Source organism: Rhea americana, unplaced genomic scaffold (genome assembly GCF_003343005.1).
Source record: "Rhea americana isolate MKP2758 unplaced genomic scaffold, rheAme1 scaffold_195, whole genome shotgun sequence".
NCBI classification, from domain to species: Eukaryota; Metazoa; Chordata; class Aves; order Rheiformes; family Rheidae; genus Rhea; species Rhea americana.
In genome coordinates, this window is record NW_028186094.1 from 1,702,529 (window position 1) to 1,716,822 (window position 14,294).

The 14,294-nt window shown below is 39.8% G+C and overlaps 1 protein-coding gene across 2 annotated transcripts in view; it reads right to left on the reverse strand.

The window, feature by feature from the left end:
- The window catches only part of RLF (RLF zinc finger), a 54,967-nt gene that overhangs the window by 24,926 nt on the left and 15,747 nt on the right, over window positions 1-14,294 (reverse strand). The window contains exon 4 of one of the 2 annotated variants that reach the window (XM_085302994.1): window positions 5,699-5,831. The exons of the other annotated variant lie outside the window; for it this stretch is intronic. Coding sequence (XP_085159120.1) covers window positions 5,699-5,831 — 133 coding nt within the window. The remainder of the gene's footprint in view (window positions 1-5,698; window positions 5,832-14,294) is intronic. 2 annotated transcript variants of the gene reach the window in all.

The following is a 14,294-nucleotide window of genomic DNA, read 5'->3' on the forward strand; positions in this document are numbered from 1 at the left end:
AAATAGGAGAAGTTAATCTTATTTGCCTGCTCCAAGAATGATTCTCCATTACACAGCTAGACAAATACTCAGTAATAGCTCAAACGAAGTTCCTATTAACACAGTCAAGACATGTGAAGTGTTTTAAGAGTACCTGCATGTACTGCAGGTCCATGCAAACTTTGTATCAACACTCACATCTTTATTTTTAAAAGCACAGATATGAGACTGACTAATGAAATACAAGTTGTGTACTCACTGTTGGTCTGAACAAGAGGGTTCCACTTGCTGAAATCTTCAGGAGTGACTAGCAAGCACTCTTCCCTACCCCTTAAAAGCACTGAGAAACATCCTTTGCAGGATGTTGCAAAGGAGGCAAACTCTAGCCCCTAGTCAAGCAGATATACGTGATTTAAGTAGGAGGAATTCTCATGCATTTGGCTCTAGGTGCTTATTTTATCTTAGCAACTAGTTTTGCTCTAAACTGTCTACACATCCAGCAACCTGCTTGCACCAGCCTTCCCTTCCCTGAAACAGCACCAAAAGCTAATTTTGCTGGCTATTCCCCAGAACAACTTCTCCTCCTCTTAATTTTGTACCCATCTATACTGTTAATTTCTAACATGCCCCTGAACATTTTTTTGGGGCCTCTCAGAGACCTGTGACTGTGCTTCATTTCTGTTGAATGTTTTCTCCCATTGCTCTGAGCATCTCAGTACTAAAACAGCTTACTATAAAATTAATACCAAGAAACCTAGCAACATGTCCCTCTTCCAAATCCTTTAGAGTGGTAAAAAGTCAATGCAGTTTCAAATTCTAAAAGGCTCTCTAATTGCAGGACTAGACAGTAAGGATACAAGAATTCCCCCCATCCAAAACACTTGGAGCATAAGATGAATCTGAGACACAATATTATGAGTACAGACTATATAGAAGTCTGAATGGCACCAAGGCATGAAAAGACTCCACGGTCACTTCAAAAACTGCTTGAGAAAAACAGTATATTGGGTGAGCATTTCCACTGAGAGCACCTCTGGAATAGGAGAACAATTTAAATGCAATAAAGCACACTAAATATGACCAAGTAGCATTAAGAAGCCGAAAATGCTCTCGGCCAAGACCTCTCTAGTTTCTATACTGTAAAATAGCAATGCAGTAGAAAGATCTCCCAACATTCCTACAAACCARCTCATGTCAACAGAGACATACCAAGATGTTGGTACCCATGTGCCATGTACCCAAGCCTACTTTAATCCTTACTTTCTTCCTGAATCACACCATTTGATGTTGAGATCCCCCAAAATTATGCTGAAATAAGGGGAGTTTGAAAGCTAGCTTCTTTAGGCTTAGAAGAACATCAGAAATTAGACTAGTGATGGGCATCCATTATGCTCCCTTGGGGATGCTCCTATTAGTCATTCAGTAAGCTAAAAAGCATAGCAGTAGTGACTTTTGTGGGCCTTTCCTGAAGTAAATATTCATGCCCAGACAAGCACCTTAGATCATCTGACAGCACAAAATAGTGACAATCAGCCTAGAGGTATGGCAATTTAATATGGCAGTTAAATTTATTAACAGCTATACACAGTACCTAAGCTGCTCTAAAATTCTTGTTAGGATTAATTTGGCAAGCTGTATTTACAGCTGATATGTTAGTTCCTTTTCAGGGTCAATGTATGCTTGTGTGTGCATACACGTATATGTATGTACACACACACAACTTTTAATCCAACCAAAACAGACTAAAACATTTCAAGTTCAAGATCTTTGATCAAACCGAGCATTTGATCATCATTAGCATGAGCTACCCTTTTTCAAGGCAAACCTTGGTTGGCACATTGAGCTATTTTCAGATGTGGTTTACCAGTGGTCCACAGCAGCAGAAACAGTTTTTAACATATACCATACATAAAAGCCAAAAGATAGGACCTACTTAAAGAAACTAAATTTTAGAAGAATTTTAAAGAATTTTAGAGTTCCTTTTTGCACCCCTCTCTCAACATAGCCTCAGCGTAGCAGCAAGATTTTCATATCTGCTTCAATCTGCAAAAAGTGCATTTTGATTCTTACTATCTGTATCAAATGAAGGTCAGTAGTCAGAAGAGACTAAGCCTCCATATAACCGGACATAAGAGCATCACTTAGATCAGAGTAGTGATAGAATTAAAAGAAAAAAAAAGGGCAAAACACAAGAAGCCTGGCAACTAATCAGTGACTTGAAATAATCTGTTACAGCTACAAGTATTTAGCTGATGAGAACATATTTTATGATTCTTGAGGAAGAAAAGGATCAACTTAATCCAGCAGACATCTAGAGAAAATTCTTTAACCCAAGCTCCAATCATGTTTACACAAGGCCAAAAAATTTCAAATGACCAGAAAAATAAGACTTCCCACAGGCCAAAATGTATCATAGCAACAGGAAGGCATGCTATGCCTTCTTGGTACAGAGAAAGAAGAAGGAAAAAGTGGAAGGGAAAAGAATCAAATTTTTAATTAACTTTTTTAAAACTAATTTTAAACACATGATATGATACAGCTCGTGGACCAGTTGATATGCCAGTGGCAACATACGCAGTCACTGAATTTACCTGTCTGATGATGCAAGGAAGATAGAAGTTACATTAATAGCATAACCCAGGGGTCAAAAGACTTCATCATAACACATTAGCATGGATTTTTTTTATTTTGTCATGCTCCACAACGTAGGATATGAAAGTTTATTTTGACAATACACTATTGTCAAAAAAGGAGATGAAAACTTCATAGATGTCCTCAATCTATTTTTCTCTCTTCTTGTAAAATTTTAAGAGTTCTATGACTCACAGTGACTCATGATATGCGTTATGGGGATTTTTCGGAAGCATTTAAGCATTTAGAAGTCTGAATGGCACTAAGGCATGAAGAGACTCCACRGTCACTTCAAAAACTGCTCGAGAGAAATTTAATAGTTGGCCACAGTTACGGGAGACCAAACCCTTTGGCCCACATGGTCCTTCCTGGCTTTATGGTCTCTCCTTTGACAATCCTCCACAATCCTCCACAGCTCCTTAATACCTGTTCAACATGTCCTTTAATAAAAAGAAAAACCTCCTCCTCTTGTTTCCATGGAAGGGCACAAAATTATTTTTTGAAAGAAAGAAGCATTAATTTATGTATTTATAGCCACTAAGTATATCTGTTTTCCCTCTTAGTTACTAGTTTTCCCTCTGTATTACTATTAACACTACTATTTTGATTATGCAACATTTGCAGCAGAAGAGAAACAAGATAGCACTATCCTGTCACACTCTCGTTGTCTTTCTGCATGTGGACACACAGCACCTAATTTCTCCTACTACTTACTGTTTCCTACATATTCTGTTGAAAGCACTGTGAACCAATACCTAATACATCTTGCTTGGGTAATAAGCTAACACATTCAAATATTTTGGAAAGCTCATAGAAAGATGTCTTAGATATGCCTAAGCAATACTGAACATTCAATAGGTCACAAGGATGACACTTTTCTTGGTTTATCTGCTCTTAGATATCCTAAGACTTAGAAGAGAGAAGAAAATCCCCCCCAAAAAACAGAATCAGAGTTATTTCAAGATTGCCACAAAAAAAATGCACTTAGGCAGGTATCTGGGTTCTTAGAACTGCCTCTTGTTTAAAGCATCCAACTCTTTGTCTTATCTGGTTTACCTGAGAAATCTTCCTTTAACAGATCGGTTTAATACGGGATTCAGAGGCCTCCATTTAACATTGGTTAAGTATGTCTTTAGACTGTTCCAGACTAAGTGAGAATGCACTTGTGTAGTTGAAGAGGCTAGCATTTTCAGAACATGTACAACGAATATCCTGTTACATCTGCTTGCATCACATGAAAGAAACACCAGCAACCAGTGGTTCCTCTGTCGGGTGTGTATTCAGATCTAGCTAAACAGACAAATATGAACTGAACTACTGTAGGAAATTAATAGTTTCAAAGTTGCCAAGTGATCTCAGAAATGGGAACCCACACAAGTCCAAGTCAACGTGGTCAGAGGACTCCTGATTCGTAGTCTGGGAAACTACAGTTTCCCACCTGCAGAAGCTTCAACCCACATTAAGAGCCAGGGAACTGAACAAATAAGTTCAACTGTTATTGTGGAAAACAAGCGGTAGTCTGAATCACTATCACAAGAAGTAACAAGGACCTCCTATATAGGAATGAAGAAATGCAGCAGGGTCTTCTAACAGTTCAGTAATATAGCCATTGATAAAACTAATTGTGCATAAGAGGCAAATTAACATATAATGAAATCCATACAGATGCACATGAGGAAGTTCTAGAACTGGAATTCACATCAGTTCTTCAGAATAGACCTTAGCTTGCAAGGGGTAAAGGGACTTTGCAAGCCTTAAGTAACTGAGCCATAAGCATCATTGGTACACCATTCCAAGAAAAGGATTCCTCAATACAGCTGAAGATTTTTTAGGAAGCATTCATTTTCAGTAAGATGGTCAAGCTTTGAACTGCAACTTCTTTTCAGTAGAAATGCACTAAAATGACAACTGTGCGACCGGATGACCTAATACTATCAATGAAGAGCTCCAAGACAGGACTCTAATATGATAGAGAATTCTTTTCAAGGCATTTTGGAGATGGGACTAAATGCAGTTTGGAGTAAGAACACTTATACCATGCTACTGTCATAGGTGAACGCTGACAAAAAGATTGCAGCCTTTCCTTAGCTTTTTTTTTTAATGCTTTCTAGCATAAAGAAGCAGCATATCCTGTGAAATAACTGTAACCTGCTTATCCTTTAGTTTATTCAAAAATACAAACTTAATATGCATCAAGGAGAGGCTTCTCAAAGCCAGAAAGGATTATGCTAAGGAGAAAAAACAAAACAAAAACAACATTTCAAATCCCTTTTTCTGTTGCTTTAGTTGTAAAGAAAATATTTTATGCTCTTCTTCCCGTCTCAGGATTTAACTTTAACCAATGAGTTAAACCTATAGTCTCATGTACTTCTAAATAAGGCAACTAAAAGGAACATCTACAAGTACTTAATACCACTAATAGATGAGAAAAAAATTTCTGTGAGTAAAATAATAGTTTAAGGGAAGACTTTTAGAAATTACATAAAAATCAGGTTAAAGATTTTTTCCTTACCTCTCAATAAGTTCTGATTCAAATCCTCATTTCACAAGGCTAGTTACAATGAGCTTCCCAGCCCAGAGTTTAACAAAAAGGAAACCTTTTCACTCTACAGTCATATCCCCCTAAACACACACACACACACTCYTACATGCATTTTGTTCTTCTCAAAAGATATATGTATACATAGTTCTGCACCAGCAGCAATTTAGGACTAACAAATTATTTTAAAGCAGAGTCATGAAAGACAGACCACTCTGGGGCAAAAATTCTGTATTTTTCTATGGAAAAAGAAACACTTATTTTCAAAAATGGAGTTTGAGAATGTTTGAATTGATGGTGATAAAAGCATAGCCCAGGTAGAGATGCATTAGTGACAACAGATTATTCAAGAGAGTGCCAGTGAGACAGTTTCATTATAAATATTATCTAGAAACATATGAACACTACTGCACAAAGCAATTTGAAATCCCACTTCCCTTCTGATTTCAAATTAGTTTCCCTACCACAACTGCATCAAGTTCTTAGTAATCCTGTTTCATTACAAAAAAAAAAAAAAAAAAAAAAAAAGGTTTTTTAAATCACTCTTACCTTCCTCTGTTTCTACTGGCTGTTGGGATAGAATTTTAAGAAGAACTGGATTTTTCCAAACTCCTTCCCTTGTGATATCCACCAATATTTGGAGGTTGTTATTCCCAAATTCCAATAAAGCATCATGTGAATCCTACAAAATGAAGGGAGAAAAACAAAACAAGAACACACATAACCATTAGAAGTTTCTGCTAAACATTAGAACACCACCATTTTTAATTATCTGCCAAAATATTTTGTGTTCTAATAATTTCACACCATTGTATATCATCATTTTAACATGTTTGTCTTGGAATTTTTAAGAGTACCAAAGTCCCTACTCTGGCCTAATTCTACAGCAAAGCTTCCTAATTTCAATCTGCTAAATCTTAACTGAAATGGTTTCTTAATCTGAAGAGTAATCTGCAGTGGTAACCCTTCAGCATTCATGACACAAGACAGACATAGTAGCACTCACAACAAATACACAGAGAAACAGTTTCCCTTATTTTTAAGCCTCCTACTAACTTCTAGATTCTAAACAAAATTACATAAGTTATTGTAGAAAAGATGAAGACCTTAGGACAGAGATAAAAGATGACCTTTATACCATAGTGTTTAACTCCTGTTTCCTATGTGGTACGAAGATTAAATAGTTCTCAAAATGAATCAGAGTGCCAAATTTTATGCTTACTACCAACACTGTAGCAACAAGCTGGTCTATTCACTTCTAGAAAAGTCTAGCATTAAAGTGCATTTTTTGGTACACAGTCCACGTGCACAGATGCATCTTTTTCTAAGCAGGAYGCACTGGTTCATGTGTGGTTGTGTGCCTTCTTGCATTGTTATACGATCCACATTCCTCCCTGCATTTCAATACTTTGTTCAGCACCCATGACAGCTGATACAGTGACAAAGTGCCATGATATGACCCACACTGACTCCTTACTGTAGCCAACCTGGTCCTTTTAGAGCAGTTTTCTTTTGAATTCATATCAGTGTGGATTTTCTTGCCTGCCTGTCACACATCTGATTTCTTTGGAAGAGTTGAGGTGAGGGAAACAGCAGCTAAATTAAGTAGAGGCTGTATCTTGGGCTGCCACATCCAATTTGACAAAGCACAAAAACACTTCGAAGTGGTGGATTATCTACCCTCATCCTAACTCAAATACACGCAGRTTTAACACAGGCAGCTCTCATTCAAGCAAGCTCATGTCATTGGACTTTAAATGCCCAGTTAGCAAACTGATATTAGATTAACATGAAAGTAATCTGAGTTTGCAGATTATAGTTAGCTACTGYTGAGCAGTGAATAGCCAGTGAGAATAGCCCACAACTAAAAAAATACTACTCCCAAAACATCTACTACATTTATTTTCCAGCAGAAGGAGGGTTTTGAGAACATGGCAGACAAACTGCAGGTGATCTGGCCTGAATGGACATTGACGTCTGCATGGACAAAACATGCCCTAAAATTTCATACAAGAAGGATGAGCTGCTAGTGCTCTGACCTTACTTGCTCTTCTGAGCAAAGTGACAGAAGGAAAAAAAAATACCCTTGAATTAATAAGAAAATAGTGCAGTCTGTGAGGCTCAGAAAGGACTCTCATATCTGTTAACAGGGCAAGACTGAGGACATACAGTGATGCTAGCTTCCAGATGGTTACAGCTGTAAGAGGTCCCAGGAAATTGGAGGGGAGGGAAGCAGAACATGATATATACTGCTTCCTAGAAAGCAATCCTTACCCAGTGCATTTACTGTTTAAGATTCAGAGATTTCAGATCCAGACAGTTAACATTGTGAAGACTGACTCTGAGATCCTGCACACTGAACTGGTTTCTAAGTGAAGTTCAATCACCAAGTCTCTTTACATAGTATAATATTCAAAGTGATCGTGGCCCTACTACTTTTAAATTTCTGAAAACTGAGAAGGGAAGGAAAAATAATATAGGAAAAAAAGTCCAGATTCTATCTCAGAAGGAAAGCAACTGAAACCATATTCCAGCACTTATCATCCATAGCAGGAAAACTGATCTATCATATGACTTGCACTCAAAATACTAATACCAGTATGCTAAATCTCCCAAGACTGATAAACCAAAACCAATTAACTGTAGTCATGATTCCATCATTACTGACATTTGTAGCTAAACATTCAACATAGATGCTTCTTGTCATATAGTATTTTGAGTTTGAGAGTTAGTTTCTTACATGACAAGTCTCTTAATTCTAGCAAGTTACGTTTTAAGCTGTCAGGACTTTGAACACTTACTAACCTCAGTTTTGCTTTGGATAACACCATTGTATCCTATACTGTCTATACTGGAATCAGATCTGTTCTCTGACAGAAAATCAGTCTTTATTTTCCTTTAGCACTTCCTTCTTCACTCTCACCCCCTCCAGATTTCAGAATTAAAAGGAGCTGGGGGCTAGGATTGCTCAGAGTATTAGACTAACCTAGTACCCTCTTAGTGATTATCAAGAAATATTAATAAACTGCATTCCACTCTGCAACATACAAGATGTGTTTTTCAAATTACTAACCTGTTATTATAAAGTAAAACTGCTACAAAAAGACTTTCCCATTAGCCATTCACAGTTAAAAGACACCTTCTCGTTCTACAGTTTGGTGACCTTCAATAAGTTAGATATTCAGGTTCAACAGTTCCCAGTATCAGGCGCTGATTTTGGACCAACTTCAGTATTTTGAGGTAACTATCAATTTTCTTTCTAATACTGCAGCAAACTGTTTCATAGGGGATAAACTTGATTTAAATCTTGGTTGATGCATTTATCATGTCCAGAGATCTAAGTAGGGAAACTTTAACCCCAGTAAAAGACTCTTGAGCTGAAAATTATATCCTTGTAGAGAGGTTTCATGTATATGGATCCACAGCTATCATAATTAAGAGTCTTAAAAGAACTTCTCTAACTATAGAACAATACTAGCAGAAATGCTACTTAGAAGACACCTGATTAACTGAAGTGTAACTAACACAAGGATCCTTCCCCTCCTCACTAATCATTGCATTTGTTCCAAGTATACCGTAGCATAGTTGCACTGTAGGAAATAAACTTGAATTTTACTTCATCAATAAAATCTTTGTCCAGCATTAAGTTTATCTTCTATAAGTCTATCACCTGGATCATTTTGTTTTCTAGAGACTGACAGAGACAGCACACCAGACTCTTCAAGGGGTCTATGCATCCAAGTGGCTTTGGAGTATTCCTTTGCTAAACCAAGAACAGACAAGTTTAAAAGAAAGTCATTCCTAACAAGGGCCAAATGAGGAGGATAACCCCTCCCCAAAACACACACACACTCCTGCAGTTACAGCTTACTCMCACTGCTGTGTTCTACAGTTACATTAATCTTCCTTCCAGAACTCCACTTAYGAAATTAAAGAAATACGATGTCCTAAGTAACCTTCCAATAAACAGGCTTTCCAGCTATACTATCTCTTTAACGTATTAGGCAAGATGAGAAGAGAGAAAGAAAATAAGGCAAGCTATTAGTAACACATTAATGTACCAGTAATCTATGTACCAGTAGAAGCTGGTGGCCAGCTGGCTGGCTGCAGTGTGGTATAAAAGGTCTTTGTGGTCCAGGTGGACAAGGTAAGTGTAGACTAGATAAAGGTAGGCCAGTAGTGTCTCCTTGCAGACAGCAAGGCAAGCTATGTACTGAGCTGCCTTAGCAGAAAGCTAGCCAGTAGGTTGACAGAAATGTTTGTTCCCATCCATTGGAGTATCAAAACCCCCAAACGATGTACTGTGTCCAGTTTAGAGCTCTCCAGTACAAGGTCTTAGATGGAATGAGTCAAACAAAGGCCTTCAGCTAGGGGCCATTAAATCTTAGGAAAAGAGGGCAGAGGGTGAAGTTTTAAGGCTGTCTTCATCTTTGCTAAAATCCCCAGCAGGCAGCTGGAGCCACACTGTTGGTGTATGGTAAAAAGGTGAGAGTCAGTAGATACTAGTTACATAGAGGAAAGTATCTGATATTTTCTTCATTGTACAAACAGAAATAAGCTTCATGGCTTTATCTTTTAAAGTATTGGTGGGGGGGGGGGGAAGAAGGGGGGAGTATTCTAGTGTTCAAATACTCTCATTGGTGAAAAGGTTACCCAAAGTATATAACCTCTATTCTTGGAGATACTTAAAACTTGATGGGACAGGGCCTGAGCAACCTAACCGAAAAGAGCTCTACTCTGAGGAGGAGCATGGACCAGCTAACTTTAAAGCTCACTTTCAGCTCAGATCTCCCTCTCAACTCAAATTAGCCGATGACTCTTCCCCTACAGATACCTGTCAAAGGCTGCGTATTTAGTGCATTTACTAGATGTACTAAACACACACCTACTATGCAGTCAGTGCTTTCACCCTACACTAGTTCTCCTGACTACAGTAACAAAGTCAAACTAGTAACGTGAGTGATAAAGTACAGGTTGTTTCTTCCCAGACTAGAACTATAGTGCAGATTTCCACCCTTCAAGAGGCACCAAAATTAAAAGTCTAACAGTTGAATGCCACATTCTATCATTATCATAATCTGAATCACTTCATCTTTCTCAGGAGTATCCAAGACCTTCTGTAAGTATTACTTCAACAGTGATTTTTTTGGTAACTACTTTTTTCCTCAGCTCTTAGTTTCTACCATGCTTGCTAACTAAAATCCTCAATTAAATAATAATTTTGAGAAGTAACTTGGTCTTACCAAGCTAACTAGCAAGGCTACCTTAACATCAGCTGAGATCAGTAGAAGAATTAGTGCCAATTTGCAGATACAAGCTCCCAAAGGTAGCCAAGTATAGTGTTTACAACTCATTTCTGCTTTCCTAGAGTTTTACAATTGAAGGTTTAAATACGTCCTTGAGCCTGAAATTGTACTCAAAAGGAATCAAATGCTACAGACCTTACAGAAACAAAACAAAAATTCAGAGTATCACAGTTGCATCCTGAAGGCTCAGGTGACTTCATATGCTCTTAGTCAGTGTTTAAACTGCTCTTAACCAACTGCATTGAGTGCCTAAGAATGAGTTACAACACAAAGGATTCAGAGTGTACTTCTGCATTTGGAAACATCACTTAAGCAACCCTTATGCCCACACACTTGTTCCTACTCAGGTCTTTCCTTCCTGTGTGCGGCAAATCAGATCAGGAAATCAAATTCAGTTGAAAGCCTCAGGGTAGGTAGGAGTAATTCCCCTCTGCCTCCCCTCCAAAGCTAGATCAGTTCCTGACCCCACACACAGCTAGATGGGTTTGCCAGTAGAGTCACAGACAGGTGAATGACAGACAACACTTAAATAAGCACTGTCAAGAAATGGTGAAATTATAGCCTCAAGACAGCTTTAGAAGGGCCAGTGGATTATAACAAATAGACTTGTATTTTTAAATATGCAACCACAGGCCAAGAGTTCAGTGCTCCTACACATACCAGTGCTGTGATCATACAGGAAGTCTATGTACAACATCTTATTAGACTTCAGTGATTAAAAAAAGATTACAGGTATGTTGGTAGGTGAGATCCTTGATCTTACCAAGAAATAAATATGCACATTTTCATCACAAACCAAAAGCAAATTAATGGCATTCTTTCAGTTGTACATCACCATGCAATACGTCTTTTCACTAGACTAGGTTGCCATAGCATCCATTCTGCACTCCCCTCACACAGACTAACATTACAGCTTTAAACTTTATCCTTCCCAAGCACTCATGCATAGATCAGGTCAAAGACTAAGTCTAAAAATTACCAGCATTTAATAGCTTGTGAGTTAAAAATTTTACCCCTAAGATTGACCCCAATATTGCTGTAGCTCAATAAAAGCTAGTGTGAAGAAATTCAGCACACATACAAGGCCTTGGAAAGAGGTGGAACCAACCAGCAAAGCTCTTCCAATCAATTTGTATACAGTAAAGGCAAGAAGTGTTAGTCTCCTCACAATTATGACTCTAAGAGAAAGGACACTGATTTTAAATAGTATGTTTTCCTGAGGGGGGAAAAAAGTTAAGTGGCTAAAACAGAAAAGGTCTTATCACTGGGCTTCTGAACCCAAAAGAAGCCTATGTTTCCTTTGAAGGCATCATCCACATCTTTCTTTGCAGAGAACTTCAACAAAGCATTGAAATTATTTTTTCAGGTTTATTGTAAGTCTTGAGAATTTATGCTCTAACTCCTAGCATTATTTGAATAAAAGCATATAAATCACAAGTTTCTAGCTCTTACAGTTGAGAAAAAGTTTAACCACAAACAAGATGGAGGAACATCCCAAATTACAAGTGCTTTAATGCAGCAGTGCTTCTGCAAGATGCACAACTGTAAGAAGTCACTGGAAACCTTCAGCATACATTACATACAATAATGTTACCCAAATATCTGTTCCAGCATCTGTAAAATATTCACCAGAGAATAAGACTGGATTACAAGTGAAATTCAGTTATACATAGTTCTGCAAGGCAAAGAAAGGGAAATGCCAACTCCTGGTTACATGAACTCACACTTCGTATTCATAGGATAGACCCTTGCAAGCACTTGCCAACCAACAGCAAGCACCAAAGAGCATACATGCACATTTCTGAACAATACACTGCAAACAGTAGCTGAGATTTGCTGCCTCTCAGTGTTACTTATCTCAAGCTTCACTCTGTTATCAAGTTGTATGTTCTACACATGCTAGAAGCTACTGCCTCACAGAGGTACACATGSAGTGGTATATTCATATCACTTCTGCTGCTGCCTTTGTAGCAAAAATTAGCTGACAAAGTATTTATCATATAACCATAAATTTGGACAAGAGTGATGTGCTACTACAAAAATTGCTGTCTTCAGATTATGACAATCTGAGGTCCAGACATCTAGTGCAAACATTCGGAATTTTACTTCAACAGAAGCTTTTCCCTACCTGAGGGCATGTGGACCCAGTATAGAGGTAGAAGAGCTCAGTTCAAYTATGAAGAGGATCATTCAAGTTTCAGTCCCTTTGTATTAAACATACCAGACCAAACCCAAAACTCAGTGGGTAAGAAAGAAGGTATCATAGAATCAGTAAGGTTGGAAGGGACCTCTAGAGATCATTTAGTCCAACCCCCCTGCTAAGCAGGGTCACTTAGAGCGTGGTAGGCAGGGTTGCATCCAGGCGGGCCTTGAAGATCTCCAGAGAAGGAGACTCCACAACCTCTCTGGGCAACCTGGTCCAGTGCTCTGTCACTCTCACAGTGAAGAAATTCCCCCTCACGTTCAGGTGGAACTTCCTGTGGTTCAATTTCTGCCCATTGCCTCTTGTCCTGTCACACGGGACCACTGAAAAGAGTTTGTCCCCGTCCCCTTGACACCCTCCCTTCAGGTACTTGTACACATTGATAAGATCCCCCCTCAGTCTTCTCTTCCCCAGGCTAAAGAGGCCCAGCTCTCACAGCCGTTCCTCAGAGGACAGATGCTCCAGCCCTCTAATCATCCTCGTAGCCCTACGCTGGACTCTCTCCAGTAGCTCCGTGTCTCTCTGGTACCGGGGAGCCAGAACCGGACGCAGGACTGGAGATGAGGCCTCCCCAGGGCGGAGGAGAGGGGCAGGATCACCTCCCTCGACCTGCTGACAACACTCTTCCTAATGCACCCCAGGACACCATTGGCCTTCCTGGCCACAAGGGCACATTGCTGGCTCACGGTCAACYTRTYATCCACCAGCACTCCCAGGTCYTTCTCTGCAGAGCTGCTCTCCAGCAGGGCAGCCCCCAGCTTGTACTGGTGCCTAGGGTTATTTCTCCCTAGGTGCAGGACCCTGCACTTGCCCTTGTTGAACCTCAGGTGGTTCATCTCTGCCCAGCTCTCCAGCCTGTCCAGGTCTCTCTSWATRGCAGCAMAGCCCYCWRGTGCATCAGCCACTCCTCTCAGCTTGGTATCATTGGCAAACTTGCTGAGGAGGCACTGTGTCCCCTCATCCAGGTCATTGATGAAGAAGTTGAACARRATRGGACCTAGTACTGAGCCCTGGGGGATGCCACTAGCCACAGGCCTCCAACTGGACTCCACGCCACTGATGACAACCCTCTGAGCTCTGCCTTTCAGCCAGTTCTCAATCCACCTCACTGTCCACTCCTCTAACCCACACTTCCTGAGCTTATATAGGAAGATGTTATGGGAGACAGTGTCAAAAGCCCGGCTGAAGTCAAGGTACACAACATCCACTGCTCTCCCCTCATCTACCCAGCCAGTCATTCCATCATGGAAGGCTATCAGGTTGGTCAAGCAGGATTTCCCCWTGGTGGATCCATGCTGGCTACTCCTGATCACCTTCTTTTCCTCCATATGCCTGGAGATRACATCCAGAACGAGCTGTTCCATCACCTTTCCAGGGATGGAGGTGMGGCTGACCAGCCTGTAGTTGCCTGGGTCCTCCATCTATCCCTTCTTGAAGACTGGAGTGACATTGGCTTTCTTCCAGTCCTCAGGCACCTCTCTAGCTCTCCAGGACCTTTCAAAGATGATGGAGAGTGGCCTGGCAACACCATCCACCAGCTCCCTCAGGACCCSTGGGTGCATCCCATCTGGGCCCATGGATTTGTGGATGTCTAGCCTGCCCAGAAGATCTCTAATCATATCCTCCTCAACCAAAG